This window comes from Ammospiza caudacuta, chromosome 2 (genome assembly GCF_027887145.1).
Source record: "Ammospiza caudacuta isolate bAmmCau1 chromosome 2, bAmmCau1.pri, whole genome shotgun sequence".
NCBI lineage: Eukaryota > Metazoa > Chordata > Aves > Passeriformes > Passerellidae > Ammospiza > Ammospiza caudacuta.
Genome location: NC_080594.1, coordinates 49916204 through 49941356, shown reverse-complemented (window position 1 = coordinate 49941356; position 25153 = coordinate 49916204). Strand labels below are relative to the sequence as shown.

The following is a 25153-nucleotide window of genomic DNA, read 5'->3' as shown; positions in this document are numbered from 1 at the left end:
GAGCTGATACAGAATGCAGAAGATGCTGGTGCCACGGAGGTTAGGTTTCTATATGATGAAACTCAGTATGGAACAGAAACGTTATGGTCAAAGGACATGGCACAATATCAGGGTAAGTAAGTTTTATTAAATTTGGCCATTATTTTTCAGTATGCATGTTGTTTGGGGTTAGCTGTCCTGGCTATGCCCCCTCTGAGATCCTTAGCAGCCCCAGCCCAGTCAGTGTTTGGGCCACATGAGAAGCAGAAAAGGCCTTGGCTCTGCATAAGCCCTGCTCAGTGATAACTAAAACAGCCCTGTGTTATTGTCACTGTCTCCAGCACAAATCCCAAACACAGCCCCCAGCTACCATGAAGTACAAGCCAGCACACTAGTTTTTAAAGTAAAAATTACCTGTGCCCTTTACATTTCAGCACTCTCCAGGAAGTTCAGTTTTCTTCCCCATCCCATTTTTCCCTTGACTGTACACCCAGCTTTGCTCCATGTTGTCTGTATATTGCAAATCCAGCTTCTTGAAACTTTAGTTTTTTACATCATTTAGTATGGCTTTGTGAGATAAAGGACAATTATGTATTAATTAATTATTATTAATATTACATTTAAAATTAGTTTGCATAGTCATCCCGAAAGGCATTCAGTTGTGATTTGAAGTTTCAGTGATCCACTACTTCTTTCTTCCGGCTTTTTTTCAGTTGTTAATCAGCCTTATTATGTCTTCTAATATGAATTTGTCTTACTTTCTAGACACAGGTTATTGTTTTATCTTGCCTTATATTCCCTTCCAGTAGAGGTATCTTCAGACTGTGACTAGTGCATTTTTCAAACATCTTTTTGATAGTCTGAACAGATTGAGTTTAAGCATTGTGCCACATGACACTTTCAGAAGTTTTGTTGTTTTCTGCTTTTTGTCCAATTTTTCAGAATCATTCTTTTAAAATGAGGATGTAAGAATTAAATAACACATCAGAATATAAATCTAAGTACCATTTACAGAGGTAAATTAATCTCATTGCTTTTGCATTTTGCATTTTTTTTCATTACCAGGCATAATTTGATGTCAGCTTAGAGTCATAGCTTTCCCATTAAGTTTGCACATGCATATACTTCAAAGAAATGCTTTCTCAGGTCTGTGAGTTCCTTTCCTAGAAATTTTAAACATTAAATAGTTTTCTTCTTCTGTCATCTTTTTAACTCTTGCCTGTTTATTATAGGGCCAGCGTTTTATGCATATAATGATGCAATTTTCACCCCTGAGGACTGGCATGGTATACAGGAAATAGCAAGAAGCAGAAAGAAGGATGATCCCCTGAAAGTTGGAAGATTTGGAATTGGCTTTAATTCAGTTTATCATATAACAGGTAATCTTAGTAGTTATTTTAAAAAGAAAATGTTGAAGTTTTAAATAGTTAAATTACTTTAGATATTCATAAACATTTAATATTTTCTCTATAATGTGTTTTAAAATTACTTCATGGCTAGATTTTCTTATGAAACATTCCTGTTTTTCTCTAATCCTATAAGGTATCTGTTTGATTTTGAAGGTTTTTGAAGATATTTCTATTAACATAATCATGTACTTAGTCCTTTACATTGAAATGAACATTTCTTTACATTAGTGTTTCAATTATACAATGCTGTTCATTTTATAGAGGCTCATAATACAGGATAGGTATCCAAGTAGAAGTGTGAAAGTTCTACTCACTAGACCAAAAGAATTCTGCAAGTTCTTTGGATAGTAGTGATTTTTATTTATTGCTACAAAAGATATGTAATAGAGGTATATGCACATTTACACTTGAAAGAGATAGTACATACTGTTTTGCAAACTCTTAATATTCAGTCTTGAAATCTGTTATTCTCCCAGAATGTTTTATTGTTGTACAGAAGAAGGATAAATAATGCTTACAGTCTCCACACTAATAACAATGCAGAGAAAAATAAAGGTAAAAATTTTTACCTTGTGAAGTGAATTTGTAAGACACATTATATTTTCCAAAAAATATTTTACCTAGCTGAGCGTGAATAAAATTAATACATTCTGTTGTTTGATAATTCTGCAAATTTCTGCTTTTAAACGTATAGCATTACTGTGTGCCAGCCTTCAAGATCTGCAAAGTATGAATCTAGTAGAACATACATGTAGTAAATTAATTAGTTGGGTTTTTTTCTTGAAAATAGTAGAAACATAAAAGTATGTAGTTGAAGGAAGTTGAAAGCAACTTCCTGTTGTTCACTGTGGGTTAGAATTCAAATGGTTGAATGACTATTTATATATTCAGCTGCAGAATAGGTGTATGCTTGTTTCTTCCCTGTTAGTAAGCACTGAATTATGTTATCAGAATCACAGAATCATGTAGATTGTAAAAGACCTTTAAGAACATTGAATCCAACCGTAAGCCTAATGGTACCAAGTCCACTAAGCCATGTCCCTAAGGGTCACATCTTCATGTCTTGTCGGTACCTCCAGGGATGGTGACTTAGCCAATTCCCTGGGGATTGTACTCAATTCATCACAGTTTTAGAATATTTTATTCTTACCTTTTAAAAATTTTTTCCTCAACACTGTATTTTTAAAGTATGTTGTTTTAGATTTATTAGTAATTGTTGGTTTTTATGGCTACAGATGTCCCTAGCATCTTCAGTGGTGACCAGATTGGAATGCTTGATCCCCATCAAACCCTCTTTGGACCTCATGAGTCAGGCCAGTGTTGGAATCTAAAAGAAGATAGCAAGGAAATAAATGAACTTACAGACCAGTTTGCACCTTTCATTGGTGTATTTGGCAGCACTAAGGAAACCTTTAAGAATGGAAACTTTCCTGGTACATTTTTTCGTTTCCCACTTCGTCTGCAGCCTTCCCAACTGAGCAGCAATGTTTATGACAAACAGAAGGTCTTGGAGCTGTTTGAATCCTTCAGAGCAGATGCAGACACAGTATTGCTTTTCCTGAAGAGTGTTCAGGATGTTTCATTGCACGTGCGGGAAGCTGATGGGACAGAGAGGCTGGTTTTTAGAGTAACTGCCAGTGAGAACAAGGCCTTGAAACATGAAAGACCCAATTCTATCAAAATCCTGGGAACTGCAATAAATCAGTATTGTAAGGGAGTTCCAAGCAATAGCATAACATGTGTGACATACCATGTAAATATAGTTGTAGAAGATGAGAGTGTTAAGGACGCACAGAAAACATCTTGGTTAGTGTGTAATTGTGTGGGTGGTCGAGGAATGTGCACAGAACTGGATTCTTTAGCTGATGACTTGAAATTTGTTCCTACTATTGGAATAGCCATGTCTTTAGCAACTAACGAGGAGGAAAATGGAGCTGTAGCAGACTTTTCAGGAAGAGCATTTTGTTTTCTGCCTTTGCCTCCCGGTGAAGAAAGCAAAACTGGACTTCCAGTTCATGTTAGTGGTTTCTTTGGTCTCACAGACAACAGGAGGAGTATCAAATGGCGAGAGTTGGATCAGTGGAGAGATCCAGCAGCTTTGTGGAATGACCTTCTTGTGGTAAATATAGTGCCTAAGGCATATACAACCCTTATTTTGGAAGCTATCAAACGAATGGAGACTGAGAAGAATTCAGATTTTCCATTGTCACCTGAAAGAATTTATAGGTTATGGCCTGATGAGAATAAAATCAGGGTGCCCTGGAAACCAATAGTAGTACCTCTCTTTAAAGACCTGCTCCAGCATACAGTTATTTACTCAGTGAGTAATCAGTGGATAAAGGTGGAACAGGTGCACTTTTCTGAAATGGATGAGAGTTTGGAGTACACGCAGTCTGTTCTCAACTACCTCCAGAATTCAGGGAAGCAGATTGCTAAGGTACCAGCAAATATTGCTAGTGCAGTGCATCTTACTCTTTCTGCTGCTAAAGCTGTGAAAAAAGTGACTCCTGCTGTAGTGCGGCAAGTGCTAAGGAAATCTGGGCACAGTGGACCTGCTGAAGAAAAGCTTCATCTTTTACAATTTGTGCTTTCTGATGGAGTCTACAGTGAACTGATTGGATTGGAGCTTTTGCCTTTACAGAATGGGAATTTTATTCCTTTTTCCTCATCCGTGGCAGAACAGGATATAGTTTACATAACCTCAGAAGAATATCCCAGGTATGCTTAATATTTGTAATACTGTGGGGAGGGTTTTTGCCAGGTTTTTTCTTTTTTTTAAATTTTTATGTTAAAACAGAGCTTCAGACTCCTTTGCTTGTCAACAAACAAGGTATGCAGCAGCCTGTATTGTGATGAAATAAGGCAGAGATAGAACTCAATTTTCTGTATATATGTATATATCTGTGTACATACGCCTCATTTGAAAAGTTTGACACCCATTTGCCATTAACCCTTTATAAAAGAATTGCGTGATCTACGCTTTAAGAGAATACCTCAGGGTACAATTCCAGTTCATTTTCTTTTTAGAATTACAAATATGAGGAGATTAGCAACATGCATACCAGGAAGTTCATTAAATTAGATAATGCTAAGGGCTTTTATTAAACTTAAGCATTGAGATTATATCTGGCTTTTATTTTTTATCACAACACTTCATTTCAGTGAGGTAGTACTAAAAACTGGTTTCAGGAAATAAGCAGATACTATGATGAGCTGTGTTTTGCATCTGCTCTCCCTTTGCTCTCTCCAGTCCCTCTCCAATTAGTTTTTTTTTCCTTGCTTATTTCCCAGCTGCATTCCAGTTTGTTTCTCATTTCTTCAGCCAACAGAGCTTGCACTGACACTGGGGAGGGGATAGCAAAGGGCAGGCTAGCTGGAATGAACAAGCTTGGGGTCACTGGGGAGAAAGCATGACTACTGCTTTTCATGTCTGTACTGGATTATGCATGTATTAAATACTTGTTAAATCTGAACCATTCTGCACACAATGTCTAAAGACATAACCTTGAAGTCACTCAGACACACCAGGTGTTTCCTCTTACAAAGTGCTACCCCTATGCATGATAACATCGAGCCCTCCTTCTCTTTTGCCTCAGAATTCCATTCATGTCCAGACCCTCAACTTGAGACAATGTGACACTTGGCATATGTTTTGTTGCTTTTACTGCTCTATGGACTGTTTAAAAGGGAAGAGGAGGTGGGTTGGAGTGTGCCCATATAGGTATTATTAAGGTAAAAAGTGCTTCAAGTGAAGTCCTTATGTAAATTGTGTTTTGACTATACATTTAGACAGCCAATCTTAAAGAAAAGTAGTTGGATACAAGTAACTTTTCTTCTCATCTTTCTTGAAAACAATTTGCATATCTTCAAGCCTGCTGCTATTCTATTTTTGCTATATTCTAAACAGAATCACAGAATGGGTCAGGTTGGAAGGGACCTCGGGGGATTATCTGGTCCAACCTCCCAGCTCAAGCAGGGCCATCCCAGAGCACATGGCACAGGGTTGTGTCCAGATGGTTCCTGAGTATCTCCAGTGAGGAAGGCTCCACAGCCTCTCTGGGCAATCAGTACTCATTCCAGTACTAGTTTGTTGCACAGTGCAAAGTTCTTCCTCATACTCAGCTGGAACTTCCTGTGCATCAGTTTCTGCCCATTGCCTCTTTTCCTATTGCCTGAATCCTTGCACCACAAAAAAGAGCCTGGCTCCACCCTCAGGACACCCTCCCTTCAGATACATACAGACGTGGGTGAGGTCCTCTCTCAGCTGTCTCCTCTTGAGGCTCATGAGGCCCAGCTCCCTCAGCCTTTCCTCATAAGAGAGAGACTCCAATGCCTTGATCATCTTTGTAGCCCTATGCTGGACCCACTCCAGGAGCTCCATAAATTTAAACCCATATACAAAGACCCGTAATCTTTTCTTGTTCTAAACGATTCAGGTTATTTATAAAGGGATTAAAGCTACTTGGGGCCGATGATTCTAGTGTCTTTTTCTAAAAAAAAGGTTTTTAGCATCTACTGTGAGATTATTTATCTTTTGTTGTTCTTTCAGTTTGTTAATCCTTCCAGAAGCTCAGCCAGTATATTAATACAGAAAACATTCCTATGATGAGAATAACAAATCAGAGCCCTGCTTCAGACTAGTCATAAGATAATTTTTTTGAAACTTAAGGATACCAGTATTTCTTATTCAGTTCATGCTCCATTGGTAATGGACCTGGTTTGATTAGCCTTGTGAAACTGATACAAAAGCATAGCAGGCGTAAAGCTCCTTGCTAGTGGTGATGAAACAGGAGTCTCAAATAGTAAAGCTTTCTTTGCCTCTATTCTTGCCTACATCAAGTATCTTTAATTCTAATGTTTTAAGTATGATGAATTATGTATGTTAGATGTTTCAAAACCCTTTCAGTTCAGGAGATTGGTTCTTATTCAAATTTGGAGCCTGCTAAGAAGGTAGAATGAGCTCTTTGAAATTTTCTTTCTGCTAACTGTGGAAGAACAAGATTCTGTGTTGGTTTATGTCTAATGAACACACCTGCAATCAGAACTAAACTGGATATTTATTTTTGATTTCACAAAGACCAAAGCCCTGAAAGCTGATTTAAAGTGCCAAAGTAAGAGATGGGGAAGATGGGACTGACTCTTGGCACAATAATTTTAAGTATTGACTGCAGATCTTTTCAAATCTGCAGATCTTTTCAAATCCACAGGTCTGTGTGACATTCTAGAATTAGTTTATGTAAACTTTTCAAGCAGAATTCTAAGAGACATAGAATGGTAGGTGCTATTTTTTTTTTGTTAGATTACGAATAGGTAAAAGTAGTTTTTTAATCCCAGTTTTTCTATCAAAGAAAACTTCCTTAGACTTGCTTTGAAAAGTAGTTGGAAAAAGTACTTTCTTACTAGTCTCTGCATCTAAATGTACAACTTTTTTATTTGTCAGAAAATACCCATTGAAAGCCCTAATCTGCCTATGCACGATTGCTTTGCATGCTACTCTGTTCTGCCATGATGGTTACCAAGCTGATGATGTCTGTACAGTAACACAAATAAATGAGGCTTTGCTTAAGTGTGGGGGGCCTTTTCTTTATTCTTTTTCTCTTTTTTCATGGTGTGCTAGATCACTCTTTCCTGGCCTGGAGGGAAGGTTACTCTCTGATGACCTGAAGCCTGAGGTCCTTGCTGCTTTGAAAGAAGCCGCCAAAAGCCGAGGTAATGTGTCTTTTGTATTTTCTTACAGAACTTCTAATGGCTCAAACAGACTAGCTCTAACCCCAAGTTTAAAGTAATGTCTCTGGAAGTTGAGTTCCCATAAACAAGACAGTAATCTAAAAAAAAAAAAACCATTAAGATGTGATAGACTTTTTGGAATTGAAATGACACAAATGAAAACTATAAATGAACAAAAAGGCAAAGGAAGAAAATTTGTGATAAAATTTAGTAAAATATATTCAAGGATGAAGATTTTTATTCAAATAGTATTCTTCCACCTAAGACAGTCTTAATTCTGTTTTATATTTATAGTATTTGCATATGCAATAGCTGTGTCATGGTTATAGTACTGTGGATCATCTTTTAACTCACAATTGCAGGTGATCACTTCAATACATTTGTTTTAAACCAGGTTAAATCAGTTTAAGCATCTAGCCTCATACCATATTACATGATGGATGCTGTGTCTGTTAATGCACTAGAATATGCTTAATTTTTTTTCTCTACTGTTAATTTCCCTTTGTGCTATTTTTAAACAGGATGTAAAGTACAGGGAATGTTTGTGATCTAGTATAGAACCAAAAGGAGCTACTGTTTATAGTACCTTTTAAGGAATGGATATATATAGGTATCCAGACAACCACAGTGAGTTAGATGGATGAAGGTTTCATGTAAGACAGCAATGTTAGTATTGAAAAATACCTGTTCTGTGTGATGAAACCTTGAGCTGATTTTTGAAATGTACTTTCCTAGACAATTTCCTCTGAGTGAATGTGACAAAGCAGTTTAAAAGCAGGCTTAAATTAAAAAACAGAGCAAAACAACCAAAATAAAAATACAGTATGTGTTTGAATACATCTTAAACAGAAAACACAGAGGTGACAGAAACAGAAAAACCCCTGTATGTTATTAAACCAGTCCTTTGCTGAGTTCTAGGACATTCTTTCCCTTGCAGGCTTGGTCTCAGAACTCAAATCACGTATTTCTACTCCTTTTAGTTACTGAGGAAATTCTGGCTCACATTTAAGTCTTGCTTTTTATTGCATTTAAGTCTCTCTTTTATTCTGTCAATTTGGATGATATTTTTCTAGGGACTTGTTTTTGGTAGTATGCCTCCCATTCATTAGAAGAACATATTTTTGTAAATAAATATGGCAAATATTCTTCTAAATGTTCTCAGAATTATTAAATACTATTAGATAATCCTTTACAAGGTTCAGGTGTCCTACTTTTCATTCTCCCTCCTCCTAAATTATTATTCACTCAATGATTCTGCATAATTGTACAACTGCACTACCATAAAATTTGTATGTAACTATAAATAATAAGTATTAGAGAGGGTTTTGACAGGTTTAGAAATCTTAATCTGTCAAAAATTTTATTTATATAGCTGTAGAAATTACATCAGAGAGATTTCTGCTACAATTGTAGAAATAGAAACTTTTTATAATATTTCTTTGAGATGGGATGCAATTGTTTTTATTGTGTTGTTCAAAGGCGAACAGATCTGACTTTTACTCTCCTAAAATGTGAACTGTATTTGTCTAGTTAGTAACTGTTTCTATACTTAATGTCTTAATATGTAGTTCACAGGATGTTTTCTAAAAATGGATTTGATTATATTCTAGCCCAACAGCTTCTCTGGGGATTTTCAGGTATGGTTATCAATTGAAGATGTACTGGTTTGGACTGAAGCTTGATATTTGTGTGAATTTGGTGATTAGCTTTTCTCATTGCCCCAGCTTTCTTGTAAAAAAACTTGCCGAATAGTGCTGCCAAGACATAACAACCTAACATAATTAGAAAAATATTTCTAAATACAGTTGAGGGGAAAATGCATATTGATGAAGAAAACCTTGTGATTATGTTACATGGAAATTATCAATATCTTTGTTGGTTTATTTATATATATTTAATAATTTTACATGCAGGAAAATTTCTAGTCTTCCTAGAAAGAGGAGGATTACCTGTATAGTTTTAAAACCCGTATTTTTAACTTCTCAAATTAAAACAATGGGGTTTAAGTTGAGCTTTTAAGTAGATTCTTATCTTCCATGGACCCTTTCCGCAAGTTTTCCTCACTTTTACAGGGCTGATGTGTTTACCTGTTTTTGTGTTCAATAGAGCTATCATTCTGTAGCTCTGTAGGCATTAAGTGAAAGAAAAAAGATTTTTTTTCTGAAGGATGTCTATAACTGCTCTCAATTTTTATTTGGACTGTTGCCTTCAAGAAGATAGTAATGTTAACTAGATGTGTGATGAAAGATCCGAAATTCAGATAGATGTCTTGCTTTCACTTCTGTCATTATTTCTGATGGGTTGGGAGGTAGTGATATTTTTTTATTCTGTGCTGTTTTACTCCCAGAAGTTCTGTAGTTTTTAAGTATAAACTTTCCTAATGACAATTAAGACATGAGTGTAAAGACATATTTCTTTTAGTCAGAACATCAGTAATAAGAATAAAAACATATAGACTAAGTTTCAGCAATTCCTACCTGAGTCTAATTTATAGTCAGTTTTAGTTATAAGAGCAGCTGCACCTGAATCACTTTTCTATATCTAATAAATAATCTTTCAAATCTATTTAACATTTCCAGTTATAGACAAATAAAGGATTAGATTTTTATTTACCACTAGGCAAATAAGTTGGGTAAAGAACTAACTAAAAAAAAAAGTTTGTAGTTCAATTCTAAATCTCTAGTTGCTACATATGCCTGAGAATGTTTGTGTTAAACTAACAAATATAATAACATACTGATAATTTTCAAATTGTTTATATTTTCATACTAATATGGAATGTATTTTCTTTTAATTAACTCCTGAAAGTAAAGGAAGCTGGTATTTGCAGTCCTGGTTAACAAACTTTTTTTTTTTCTACAAAATACAGGGTACGGATTGGACTTTTTTTCCTTGTTTTCTTTTTTCTTTGTCACCTGAAGCCATTTGCTAAGTAACTCTGCTCTGTGATTTTCACAGCTTTTCCCTTTTGCTGTAATTTCAGGGAGGCCATGCACTCAGCTGCAGCTCCTGAACCCAGAAAGGTTTGCCCGGCTCATTAAAGAAATTATGAACAGCGTGTGGCCTGGGAGAGATGTGGTTGTACAGTGGTATCCAGGCTTGGAAGAAAAAAAGCACCCATCAGTTTCCTGGCTGAAGATGGTCTGGAAGAATCTATACATACATTTTTCTGATGACTTGAGTGTGTTTGATGAAATGCCACTTATCCCCAAGACGCTGCTGGAGGAAAATCAAACATCGGTGGAACTGGTTAGACTTAGGAATCCATCACCCATCATTCTGGAAGACGAATCTGACACTCAGCTCCCAGAATATTTAGCTGATATTATTCAGAAAATTGGTGGAGTTGTACTTAAGAAACTGGATATTTCTATCCAACATCCACTTATAAAGAAGTATGTGCATCCACCATTGCCAAGTGCTGTTTTACAAATAATGGAAAAAATGTCCTTACAGAAACTATGCAATCAGGTTGCATCATTCCCACCGACACATAAAGATGCTCTTAGGGCATTCTTAGCTAGTTTAACAGATGCAAATGAAAAAGAGAAGAGAATTATTCAGGAATTGCTAATATTTAAAAAAATTGAAAAATCATCTGATGAAAGTGTCCCTGTTTTTACTGGGCTAAAAGGTAGTAAGGTTTTACACCACACTGCCAAAATTCCTCCTGGTCTAAGGTTTTCTGTTCCAATAATTGACAGCAGTGATGAAGCAACTATTCGCTTAGCTAATTTGATGAAAACAGAACAGCTGAAGAGCACAGACTGCTTGAAGTTTGTTATAGAAGACATAAGGAGTGATTTTTATTCATATGATGAAACAGCACAGATCATGCAATGGGTTCTTGAAAATTTGACTTTTCTGAAAAATGAGAATACAGATGTGATAGATTGGCTGACACCACTAAAGTTTATTCGGATCTCACCGGAAAAGATAATGTCAGCAAACGAACTCTTTGATCCTGAGGTAGAACTCCTGCAACATTTGTTTTATGCTGAGGAGGAAAGTTGCTTCCCCCCTGTTATTTTTACATCCTCAGATATTCTTCATTCACTGAGACAAATAGGCTTAAAAAATGAAGGCAGTCTTGATGAAAATGATATCTTGAGAGTGGCAAAAAAAATTGAAAGTTTGCATGCTGACTCTAACACCAACCATGATTTGCTGTTAAGAAAAGCTAGAACTCTCTTAACAATTTTGAACAAAAACCATATGCTGCTTCAATCATCTGAAACAAAAGCTGCAATGAAAAAGATAAAATGGATTCCTGCAAGTAAAGAAAGGCCTCCAAATTATCCAGGGTCCTTGGTTTGGAAAGGAGATCAATGTAATCTGTGTTCACCACCAGAAATGTGTGATATATCACATGCAATTTTAGTTGGTTCCTCAGTTCCTCTTGTGGAAAATGTACTGTTGGATATAGAGAAAGCACTTGGCATCCCCACCAAGCCCAGCATAAAAGCAGTCTTGAAACATTTCAAGGTGGTAGTTGATTGGCATAGTTCTAAAACCTTCAGTGATGAGGACTACTATCAATTTCAGCATATCTTGCTTGAGATTTATGGATTTATGCATGATCATCTAGAAGAAGGGAAAGAAGCTTTTAAAGCCCTGAAATTTCCCTGGGTTTGGACAGGTAAAACATTTTGTTCCCTCACACAAGCAGTTATAAAATCAGTTCCTGATCTTGATCTCCAGCCTTATCTACATTATGTTCCAAAAACTATGGCAAAGTTTCACCAGTTGTTTAAATCTTGTGGTTCAATTGAGGAGTTAACGCCAGACCATGTTTCTATGGTCATTCAGAAAATATATCTGAAGAGTGAGCAGTCTCTCTCGGAACAAGAGAGTAAGCAAAGCCTTCACATTATGTTGAGCATCATAAGATGGCTGTACAGCAATCAGATCCCCGCGAGTCTGCATACGCCCATGCCCCTGTACAGTGGCAAACTTCCTTACAAACTTGCAATGAAGCCAATTCATGAGTGCTGTTACTGTGACATCAAAGTTGATGACTTAAACGATCTGCTTGAGGACTCTGTTGAACCCATAATTTTGGTGCACGAAGACATACCAATGAAAACCGCTGAGTGGTTAAATGTCCCATGCCTTAGCACAAGACTGATTAATCCAGAAAATATGGGGTTTGAGCAATCTGGGCAAAGAGAGCCTCTGACTGTGAGAATTAAAAACATATTGGAAGAATACCCTTCCATTTCAGATATCTTTAAGGAGCTTCTTCAAAATGCTGACGATGCTAATGCAACGGAATGTAATTTCCTGATTGACATGAGAAGAAATATGGATATAAGAGAGAACCTTTTGGATCCAGGAATGGCAGCATGTCATGGTCCAGCTTTGTGGTCATTTAATAACTCTGAGTTTTCTGACTCTGATTTCCTAAATATAACTCGATTAGGAGAGTCTCTAAAAAGGAGTGAAGTTGACAAAGTAGGAAAATTTGGACTGGGATTCAATTCTGTTTATCATATCACTGATGTTCCTATTATTTTGAGCCGGGAATTCATGATTATGTTTGATCCAAATGTCAACCACATAAGTAAGCATATCAGAGATAAATCTAACCCTGGCATCAAAATCAACTGGAGTAAGCAACAGAAGAGACTGCGAAAATTTCCAAATCAATTTAAGCCATTTATAGGAGTTTTTGGTTGCCAGCTACCACTGACAGTAGAATCTCCCTATAGCTACAAAGGAACACTTTTCAGGCTGTCCTTTAGGACTCAACAGGAAGCTAAAGTGAGTGAAGTCAGCAGTGCATCCTACAATACAGCAGACATTTACTCTCTTGTGGATGAATTTAGCGTTTGCGGTCACAGACTGATAATATTTGCTCAGAGTGTAAATTCAATGGTTTTGAAATACTTGAAAATTGAAGCAGATGATCCCGGCGTGGCACAAGATGTTGTTACTATTAGAAAAAATCTGTGTTCTTCCAAAGCCTTGAGAGCACCAAATGTAAGTGTTTTAAAGGAAGCAGCTAAACTCATGAAGGTGTGCAGCAGCAGTACTAAAAAGCTTCCCACTGAAACACCAAAGTCATCATGTATCCTGCAGATAGTGGTAGAGGAATTTCACCATGTGTTCAGGCGGATTGCTGATTTACAGTCTCCACTTTTCAGAGGTACTGAAGAAGATCCAGCTACTTTCTTTGAAATGGCTAAATCAGGACAGACAAAAAGATCAGGTGATGAATTGCCACAGAAAACAGTAGATTCAACAACATGGCTTATATGTTCTTGCATGGATGTTGGAGATGCTTTGAAATTTTCTTTGCATGAAAGTGGACGAAGACTAGGCCTAGTTCCCTGTGGTGGTGTAGGAGTATTGCTGTCTGAAACCAAGGATCAAAAATGGATTGTGAAACCTAATTGCAACAACATAGGCGAAGTATTCTGCTATTTACCTCTGCGAATAAAAACAGGCTTACCTCTCCACATAAATGGCTGCTTTGCAGTTACTTCAAATCGGAAAGAGATCTGGAAAACGGACACAAAAGGAAGATGGAATACAGTATTCATGAGGCATGTTATTGTAAAAGCCTACATAGAAGCTCTTTGTGTTTTACGTGACATGGCAATCAATGGTGAGCTAGTTGACTACAGTTACTGTGCAGTGTGGCCAGATCCTGATTCAGTTCACGATGATTTTTCTGTTATTTGTCAAGGGTTCTATGAGGACATAGCTCATATGAAAAGCAAAGAAGGGATCAAAGTGTTTTCTGATGGTTTGTCTTGGGTTTCCATGAAGAATGTAAGGTTTTTAGATGACTCCATACTGAAACGGCCAGACGTTGGGCCGTCAGCCTTCAAGATCTTTCTGAAGTACCTTAAAAAAACTGGCTCCAAAAATCTGTGTGCTGTAGATCTTCCATCCTGGGTAAAGACAGGATTTGAAGAAGCGGGATGCAAATACATATTATTGGAGAACACTTTCTCTGAGAAACAGTTCTTTTCTGAGGTATTTTTCCCTAACATTCAGGAGATTGATCCAGAGCTACGTGATCCTCTGATGCGTTATGTTCTCAATGAAAAACTTGAGGAGTTCTCAGGAATTCTTCGTGCTACTCCATGTATTCCCTGTTCATTGGAGGGACATTCATTAGTTACACCATCAAGACTGATCCATCCTGAAGGAAGAGTTGCAAAGTTGTATGATGCTGAGGATGGAAGATTTCCTTATGGTACCACTCAGGATTATCTTAACCCTGTTATTTTGGTTAAACTTGTGCAGTTGGGAATGGCTAAAGATGATATCTTATGGGAAGATCTGATAGAACGTGCAGAGTCAGTAGCTGAAATTAACAAGACTGATCATGCTTCAGCATGTCTTAGAAGCAGCATTATATTGAGTCTTATTGATGAAAAATTAAAATCTAGAGATCCTAGAGCTAAAGAATTTGCTGCAAAATGTCAAAACATTCCTTTCCTTCCTTTCCTTAGCAAACCAGCAGGCTTCTCACTGCACTGGAAAGGCAGTGATTTTCAGCCTGAAGAGATGTTTTCAGCAAATGATCTTTTCACTGCTGATCATCAAGATATAGTTTGCCTCATACAACCAATTCTTAATGAAAATTCTCACTCTTTTAAAGGTTGTGGTACTTTGTCATTAGCTGTCAAAGAATTTTTGGGTTTACTTAAGAAACCAGCTGTTAATTTAGTCATAAATCAGTTAGAAGAAGTTGCAAAGTCATTTGATGGAATCACGTTGTATCAAGAAAACATCACTAATGCTTGTTACAAATACCTGCATGAAGCGATGTTAGAGAGTGAATCAACAAAAGCCATGATAATTGAACAGCTAACAAACTGTAGTTTTATTTTGGTTGAGAATGTGTATGCTGATCCATCAAAAGTATCTTTTCATTTGAATTTTGAGGCAGCACCCTATCTCTATCAATTGCCTAACAAATACAAAAATAGTTTCCGTGAGCTGTTTGAAAGTGTGGGTGTAAGACAGGCTTTCACAGTTGAAGACTTTGCTGCAGTTCTGGAATCAATAAATCAGGAGAGAGGGACCAAACAACTAACAGAAGACAGCTTTCAGCTCTGCAGGAGAATAATTAGTGAAGGAATATGGGGCCTCATTAGAGAGAAGAAACAGGAATTTTGTGAGAAAAAGTATGGTGAGATATTGTTGCCAGATACTCGTCTTGCACTTCTGCCTGCAAAATCTTTGTGTTACAATGACTGTCCGTGGATAAAAGTTAAAGACACAACTGTTAAATATTGTCATGGCGATATTCCAAGAGAAGTTGCAGTGAAGCTTGGAGCAATACCAAAACGCCATAAAGCTTTAGAGAGATATGCATCAAATATCTGTTTTACTACCCTTGGAACAGAATTTGGCCAAAAAGAAAAATTGACTAGTAGAATTAAAAGCATTCTGAATGCTTACCCTTCAGAAAAAGAAATGCTGAAAGAGCTCCTTCAGAATGCAGATGATGCAAAAGCTACAGAGATCTGTTTTGTGTTTGATCCTAGACAGCATCCAGCCGATAGAATATTTGATGAGAAATGGACACCACTTCAAGGACCAGCACTGTGTGTTTACAACAATCAGCCTTTTACAGAAGATGATATTCGGGGAATCCAGAACCTTGGAAAAGGTACAAAAGTAGGGAATCCCTGTAAAACTGGACAATATGGTATAGGTTTCAATTCTGTTTATCACATTACGGATTGCCCTTCTTTCCTGTCTGGCAACGATATACTTTGCATCTTTGACCCTCACGCGAGATATGCACCAGGTTCAACATCAACAAGTCCTGGCCGCATGTTTAGAGATCTAGATGCAGATTTCAGAACACAGTTCTCAGATGTACTGGATCTCTACTTAGGAAATCACTTTAAACTGGACAATTGTACAATGTTTAGGTTTCCTCTTCGAAATGGAGAAATGGCGAAAGTATCAGAAATTTCGTCGGTTCCGTGCTCAGATAGAATGGTCCAAAATCTTTTGGATAAGCTGCGTACAGATGGAGCAGAACTCCTAATGTTTTTGAACCATATGGAAAAAATTTCTATTTGTGAGATAGAAAAAACAACAGGAGCACTGAATGTCCTGTATTCTGTACAAGGCAAAATCACTGATGGAGACAGACTGAAACGAAAGCAATTCCATGCATCTGTGATCGACAGTGTAACTAAAAAGAAGCAGCTAAGTGAAATACCTGTACAGCAGATTACGTACACAATGGATACTGAAGACTCTGAAGGAAATCTCACCACTTGGTTAATTTGTAACAGGTCAGGCTTTTCTGCCATGGAAAAGGTATCCAAAAGTGTGGTCTCAGCCCACAAGAATGAGGACATTACTCTTTTCCCTCGTGGTGGAGTAGCAGCTTGCATTACTCACAATTACAAAAAGCCCCACAGAGCATTCTGTTTCCTACCCTTATCATTAGAAACTGGATTACCTTTCCATGTGAATGGACACTTTGCTCTGGACTCTGCAAGAAGAAATCTGTGGCGTGATGATAACGGTGTTGGAGTAAGAAGTGACTGGAATAGTAGTCTAATGACAGCGCTGATAGCACCAGCCTATGTTGAACTGCTGATTCAGCTGAAGAAGAGGTATTTTCCAGGCACTGACCCTACAGTATCAGTGCTGCAAAACACACCTATTCATGCTGTGAAAGACACTTTAAAAAAGTTTTTATCCTTTTTTCCAGTTAATAGACTTGATATTCAACCAGACTGGTATTGCTTAGTGAAAGCAGTTTACAGTTGCATTTATGAAGATTTGAAGCGTCTTTTACCTGTTATGAGAGCTCCAAATGTTGATGGTTCTGATTTGCATTCTGCTGTTATCATCACATGGGTTAACATGTCTACTGTGAACAAAGGCAGACCATTCTTTGACAATTTGCTACAAGATGAATTGCAGCACCTCAAAAACACAGAATACAACATCACAACACGGAAGACAGTGGCTGAAAATGTTTATAGACTAAAGCATTTACTCTTAGAAATTGGATTTAATTTGGTGCACAACTGTGATGAGACTGCAAATCTCTATCACTGTTTGGTAGATGCAGATATTCCTGTCACCTATGTGACACCTGCTGATGTCCGATTGTTTTTGATGACATTTTCTTTTCCAGACTCCAACTGCCACATTGGAAAGTTACCCTGTCGTCTTCAGCAGACAAATTTGAAGCTGTTCCATAGCCTCAAACTCCTGGTTGACTACTGTTTCAAAGATGCAGAAGAAAATGAAATCCAAATTGAGGGTTTGCCACTCCTCATTACTCTGGACAATGTTTTGCAAGTTTTTGATTCAAAGCGACCAAAATTCTTGACAACATACCATGAATTGATTCCATCACGGAAGGATCTCTTTATGAACACATTGTATTTGAGATACAACAATATTCTGCTCAGCAGTGAAGTAGCAAAAGTCTTTGATATCAAAAGTTTTGCTGAATTGTTATCATCTGTGCTGCCTAGAGAGTATAAAACTAAAAATTGTATGAAATGGAAGGAAAACTTTGCAAGTGAATCTTGGCTTAAAAGTGCTTGGCATTTTATCAGTGAATCTCTAAATATTAAGGAAGAGCAAGAAGATACACAAGCAAAATTTGATGGTGTTATTGAAACTTTGAAGGACTGGACGTTGCTGCCAGGTATAAAGTTTACTGTCTCAGCCAATCATCTGGTTGTGCCAGAGTGTGATGTCTTGCTGCCACTCAGCATCATGCACATAGCTGTCTTTCCAAATGCTCAGAGTGATAAAGTCTTCCATGCTTTAATGAAAACGGGCTGCATTCAGCTGGCATTGAACAAAATCTGCTCCAAAGACAGTGCTTTAGTGCCTTTGTTGTCGGGGCGTACAGCAAACATAGATAATCCCTCCAGCATTCTGAAAGCCATACAATATATGGTACAAACATCAACGTTTAAAACTGAAAAGTTAGCAGAAAGTGACTTTGAGGCTCTCCTAATGTACTTCAATTGCAACCTATGTCATTTGACATCTCAGGATGACATTAAAATTTTAAAGTCTCTTCCGTGTTACAAATCAATCAGTGGCCGATACATCAGCATTGCAAAATACGGCACGTGCTATGTCCTCACAAAAAGCATCCCATCAGTAGAAGTAGACAGATGGACACAGTCAACTTCATCGGCTTTTCTTGAGGAGAAAGTTCATTTGAAAGATTTGTATACTATGCTTGGCTGTGTCTCTGTGGATGATCTTGAAGTGTACTTGAAACATCTTTTGCCAAAAATTGAAAGTCTGTCTTACGATGCAAAATTAGAACATTTGATCTACTTAAAGAATAGGCTAACTAGCATTGAAGAAACTTCAGAAATGAAAGAACAGCTGTTTGAAAAGCTTGAAAGCATTTTGATCATTCATGATGCAAGCAATAGGTTAAAACCTGCAAAGTTCTTTTATGACAGGACTGTAAAAGTCTTTGAAGTTATGCTGCCTGAAAAATTCTTTATACCTCAAGATTTTTTTAAGAAGCTAGAGCAACTTACAAAACCAAAAAATCAAGCGGCGTTCCTTCCATCATGGGTAACTTTTCTGCGACATATCGGATTGAAATTCATCATTTCACAGCAGCAGTTACTGCAGTTTGCTAAGGAAATCAGCATGCGAGCAAATACAGAAAACTGGTCTAAAGAAACACTACAGAATACTGTCGACGTTCTCCTCCATCATATATTTCAAGAAAGAGCTGACCTTTTTTCAGGAAATTTTCTTAAAGAATTGTCTTTAATTCCTTTTCTGTGTCCTGAGCGAGCTCCAGCAGAATTTGTGAGATTTCATCCTCAGTATCAAGAAGTTAATGGAACTCTTCCTCTTATACGATTCAATGGGGCACAGGTGAACCCTAAATTCAAGCAGACCGATGTGTTGCAGTTGCTGTGGACATCATGTCCTATTCTTCCTGAGAAAGCAACACCTTTAAGCATCAAAGAGCAAGAGGGGAGTAGTCTTGGTGCGCAAGAACAGCTTGAGCAAGTTTTAGCCATGCTGAATGTTAATTTGGACCCTCCTCTGGACAAAGTTATCAATAACTGCAGGAACATATGCAATATAACAACTTTGGATGAAGACATGGTGAAAACTAGGGCCAAGGTCCTAAGAAGCATTTATGAGTTTCTCAGCACAGAGAAGAGGGAATTCCGCTTTCAGCTTCGAGGAGTTTCTTTTGTAATGGTGGAAGAAGGTTGGAAGCTCCTTAAGCCTGAGGAAGTGGTAATAAACCTTGAGTATGAATCTGATTTTAAACCTTATCTTTACAAACTTCCTTTAGAACTTGGTACTTTCCATCAGTTATTTAAACATTTGGGCACTGAAGACATTATTTCAACAAAGCAGTATGTTGAAGTTCTAGGTCGCATATATAAGAGCTCAGAAGGAAAGCAATTGGATCCCAATGAAATGCGCACAGTTAAAAGAGTAGTTTCAGGCCTGTTCAAAAGTCTTCAGAATGATTCTGTAAAGGTGAGGAATGACCTTGAGAATATGCGAGATTTTGCCCTTTACCTTCCCAGTCAAGATGGTAGGTTGGTAAAGTCTAGTATCTTAGTTTTTGATGATGCACCCCACTACAAAAGTAGAATCCAAGGTAACATTGGTGTGCAGATGCTTGTTGATCTCAGCCAGTGTTACTTAGGCAAAGACCATGGCTTTCACACTAAATTGATAATGTTATTCCCTCAGAAGCTGAGGCCTCGCTTACTTAGCAGTATACTTGAAGAACAGTTAGATGAGGAGTCTCCCAAAATTTGTCAGTTTGGAGCGTTATGTTCTTTGCAGGGAAGGTTACAGTTACTGTTGTCTTCAGAGCAGTTCATCACAGGACTCATTAGGATTATGAAGCATGAAAATGACAATGCTTTCCTGGCTAATGAAGAAAAAGCAGTAAGACTTTGCAAAGCTTTGCGAGAAGGTTTGAAAGTTTCCTGTTTCGAGAAGTTGCAAACAACATTAAGAGTTAAAGGGTTTGCTCCTATTCCTCACAGCAAAAGTGAAACATTTGCTTTCTTGAAGAGATATGGAAATGCAGTAATATTGCTTTACATACAGCATTCTGACAGCAAGGACATAAATTTCCTCTTAGCATTAGCCATGACCTTAAAATCTGCAACTGACAACCTGATTTCTGATACCTCATATTTAATTGCCATGCTGGGTTGTAACGATATTTATCGGATCAGTGAGAAGCTTGACAGCTTAGGAGTGAAGTATGACTCTTCTGAGCCATCAAAACTTGAACTACCAACACCTGGCACTCCTATACCAGCTGAAATTCACTATACACTTCTAATGGATCCAATGAATGTATTTTATCCTGGTGAATATGTTGGTTACCTTGTTGATTCTGAAGGTGGTGATATATATGGATCATATCAACCTACTTACACCTATGCAATCATTGTGCAAGAAGTAGAAAGAGAAGATGATGAAAGCCCCAGTTTTCTAGGGAAGATTTACCAGATTGATATTGGATATAGTGAATATAAAATAGTGAGCTCTCTTGACTTGTACAAATTTTCCAGACCAGAGGAAAGCTCTCAAGGCAGGGATAGCACACCTTCTACCCCAACCAGTCCTACAGAATTTCCAGCACATGGACCGAGGGCAATTCCACCTATCTTCACTGGTAGAGAGGGGCACAAAACAATGTCCTCAAAACACCACTCTCCAAAAAAGATAAAGTCAAACTCGTTGCCAGAAATATTAAGAGAAGTGACATCTGTGATTGAACAGGCTTGGAAGCTTCCAGAATCAGAAAGAAAAAAGATTATTAGGAGGCTGTATCTTAAATGGCACCCAGATAAAAATGCAGAGAATCTTGATATAGCTAATGAGGTTTTCAAACATTTGCAGAATGAGATTAACAGGATGGAAAAACAGGCTTTTATGGATCAAAACATGGACAGAGCCTCAAGGAGACCATTTTCATCTTCTGCTTCTCGATTTCAGTCAGATAAATTTTCATTTCAGAGATTTTACACTTCCTGGAATCAGGAAGCAACAAGCCACAAATCTGAAAGGCAGCAGTATAAAGAAAAGTGTCCCTCCTCCACAGGGCCCTCCTACTCCCAGCGCTTTTTCGTCCCCCCTACGTTCAGGTCCGTTGGCAATCCTGTGGAGGCGCGTCGATGGCTTAGGCAGGCCCGAGCCAACTTCTCAGCCGCACGAAACGACCTTCATAAAAATGCCAATGAATGGGTGTGCTTTAAGTGCTACCTTTCTACTAAACTGGCCTTGATTGCAGCTGACTACGCTGTGAAGGGCAAGTCAGACAAAGACATAAAACCAGCAGCCCTTGCACAGAAAATAGAGGAGTACAGTCAGCAACTTGAAGGACTTTCAAATGACGTTCAGACGTTGGAGGCTTATGGAGTAGATAGCTTAAAAACGAGATATCCTGACTTACTTCCTTTTCCACAGATTCCCAATGATAGGTTTACTTCAGAAGTTGCTATGAGAGTGATGGAATGTACTGCTTGCATCATAATAAAACTTGAAAACTTCATACAACAAAAAATATAAATTATTTGAAGAGGTTACAGAACTGTTTTATCAAGAATTAGGTGTTTCAAGTGGTGGCATACAAATGCAATTGTGCAGATTATGGAACATCCAAGAGGTTGCATGGTGCCAAGCAGTTTAGAAGTGTCATGCACAAAGGTGGATTGTACCGAGGTACCTAGAACTGAAATTTACTTAAATGAGATTTTTTTTCCTAACTGAGCCTGCTGTTAAGCAAACTGTAAAACCTGAATATTTTTTAGAATTTGCAAGGAAATTGAGCTGCAAAAATTAGATGTATGCACAACATTGTGATTAATTGGCATATTATTGAACTGCACTTTACATAACCAAAGCTTAGCTTTCTGTTAGATAAAGCCTGTAATTATAACTCCTTATTAGATTTATTTCATTTAATGTAATGTTTCTGAAAGGATAATGTCAGTTTTCAATGTACTAATCCTAAGACTGGACATACAATGAAATGGGAAAGGGGGTGGAAGTTAAAATAACTTTGGAGATATTACTCCAAAGCATATCTGTATTCTTTTGCGTTCTGTGGACATTCATGTCACTCATAGTAATACTCTTATCAGCTGGATCTGATTATAAATTTGCTGCAGCATCACACTGTAAACATTTAAGGATAGTTTAGTACATGTAAATTGGTACAGTTATTTTAATGCTGAATAATGATACTAAATTTAACATGCCACATCATGTCATGCATTGATTGCATTTACTTTATTATAAAATAATTAAGTATTTAATTTACTTTTTTTAGAGCCTGTCATCTTTTGTTTAATGAAAAAACATGTGGATGATATAAAATCTGTGAACATTATTATATGGTGTTTTATTGTTTTTTTGGAACACCAAAACTCAGTTTTCAGATGCCTAAATGCTTGAGTTCCTTTTTTTCCCCCTCTGTGTGTGCCTTTGTGTGTGTACATATATATATATTTTTCCACAAACATTGGTAATAGTACAATTCAGAAACTCATTTTTGGTGTACACAGAGCACTGTTTTTTGTTACATGTTTAAAGGTGCTGCAATGTAATGCTGGTTTTATTTTGTTATTCACTACAGCCCTTGAGAAATCTGATTATTAGTTCACACTCTTTCTTTTATAGTTTGTAATACTTTTGGTAATGTCATGCAGTATGTTCAACATTAGCTTTTTGTAAAAAAAAATTTAAAAATAAAAAATGGAAGGATAATGCTAAATGAAAGGATTTTTTTTTGCTGGATCAGCCACATTAAACATAAATGTCAAACATTTTCCAGTGGCATGCTGTCACACTTGTCTACTTGACAGCACAGTGAAACTGCAATTTAACCTACAGAATACAAAGGAAAATAAACAACAGTAAGCTTGCTGATACAGCTGATATAGCTGTGATAGTGTTGTAATACAAAAACAAAAAAATCACAATGAGGTCTGCCTCAGTTTTGAGTAAATTATAAAGGCTTTGTTCTTGAAGAAATGTGACAGTTGGAAAACAATACTGCTTCTGATTGTGGAGCCCTATTATTATTATTTCTGCTATTAAATTAAGTGCCATAAATTTAATAAAGAAAAATGCAAACATATATTTCAGTCCGATGTGTTTTGATTTTATAATGTAAGCTAACTTTACCTATTATTTGAAGCTTTTATATGGGTAAATACACAATCTTTTTTTGATTAATTCTAAATAATTGTACAAATATTGAAATACTGTTGAAAAGGAAACTTGCCTTTTTTTTTCAATGACAAATGTTTGCAGTTTTCTCAACCAAATTGTACATTTGCTGGGGTTTTTTTTGCAATAAATAGCATGTGAGTAAAACACAAATCCTGGTGTGCCATGAAATAAATCAGTTTAGTTAATTCCCTATGTTTTTAAAATAGATTTCTTTGTGGTTCTTGCTTTGTGCATTAAGTCAGATGAATAGTCTTCAGGGTAAGACTGAAGACTAAAATACTTGAAAAGGAAACAGTTCTCATGCTTTTCATTTCAAATGGAGCTAAAACATAAGGTCTCATGGAAGCATGCAAAAGTGTGACAGGAGCACCATGAACACTTCCCTGTTTTTACGTGAGCTCTTGAGGAAGAAAATCTTCTAAGTGTATAACTGTGTTTTATAAGCAACTTATGTTGCCTTACCAGTATTAGTATTACAAACTGTTAACATGTCTGTGCAGAATCACTAAAATATTCTAACTTTAATTTTGGTTAGTTTGTATATTCTGTTGAGTGCTGACACTGAGAAAGAAAATGGTCCTAGTTCTTAGGAAGCTAATAGTCTGAAATAATTTTAAACTCTGAGCCAAGTTGAGAAAGAAAACTGGAATGACAGAGAAAAATGAATTAATTCTGTTATTCCTGAATTGAAACTAACAATAAAATTTACAGATGTCTGCAAAGGGACAAGCAAGTGAGTTGTCTCAGTAGGAAGTCTCTTAGTTTCTTATTTGCTTAACTCACTGTAACAGCTAACATAAATAAAGAGGCTTTGTGAGACCAGGAAACCATATTTTGACAGAACATGATTCTGTAAGTGCCATTTAATTACTGATTAAAAAGAAAAACAAATAAATAAAATGCTTAATTGATTCTTCCTTTTGGCTCAGCTGGGAGACTTGACAATGTGTCTAAGTCAGGTATGGAGGCTTAGAACAGTTAGGATGTGATGATTCTGTAGTAAGGGTCTGTAGAAGTAAATGTTAGCATGTAGGTTCCACAAAAATACATTTAGCAAGTAATTCTGCACATTAAATGAGTTCTCACTGGAGAAAATATATTTTCATTCAGGTCTATCTCCTGCCTTCCACAGGTACCAGCAGTTTATCTAGGAAAAGCAGTTTCAGTTTTTGTCTCCCAAAATTACAGTTGAGGAGTTTAACAAAAACTCAGTGGTCTAGGAAGCTGATTCAACTATACACAGAGAAGCTTAAATCTAAGGAACTGCAGTTGGAATCAGCCTTGATAGGCTTGTTACTATCTTGTGCTTTAAAAGCTTTCCTCTCAAACAATGAAGTGTTACACAGCTATTCTAAAAAGCACAGGACACTTGCCTCAACAATTAGTGACAAGAAAACATACCTCTTGTTTGTTTGTTCTGTTTTTGTTGTTGTTTTTTGTTAAGGACACAGATTTTTGTGTAGCTGACTACCTGAAGAATAAATGGTTTATTATGTAAAAAATGTAGTTTTACAATATTTGTACTCAAATCATTATCAGTAAAGTTACTGTATTGATTTGTGAAATAGGGTTTAAAATTTACTATAAGGATTGCATTCACTTAGAACTGGTATACTTGGGTTGCTTTAAACAAGGCTATAATTAAATCTATTGTAATTTCTCCAATTGAAGTAGAGGAATGTAGTACCACCTTTGAGATTTCTGTTGCTGGATCTAAACTCTTTGAGAAAGGCTGGATTGGCCCTGGGGAACAAAGGAAGAACTAATAGCTCAAAAATAACTAAACCTGGCAGCCAAAGTAAATGTTTTCATTTGAAGAAGACACA

The 25153-nt window shown here is 36.9% G+C and overlaps 1 protein-coding gene across 1 annotated transcript in view; it reads left to right on the top strand.

Annotated features, from left to right (window-relative positions):
• Positions 1-23483, top strand: part of SACS (sacsin molecular chaperone) — a 28885-nt gene extending 5402 nt beyond the window's left edge. The window contains exons 3-7 of the mRNA XM_058800119.1: positions 1-112; positions 1212-1358; positions 2624-4106; positions 7006-7097; positions 10099-23483. Coding sequence (XP_058656102.1) covers positions 97-112; positions 1212-1358; positions 2624-4106; positions 7006-7097; positions 10099-21659 — 13299 coding nt within the window. The 5' untranslated portion in view covers positions 1-96 and the 3' untranslated portion in view covers positions 21660-23483. The remainder of the gene's footprint in view (positions 113-1211; positions 1359-2623; positions 4107-7005; positions 7098-10098) is intronic.
• The last annotated feature ends 1670 nt before the right edge of the window (positions 23484-25153 follow it).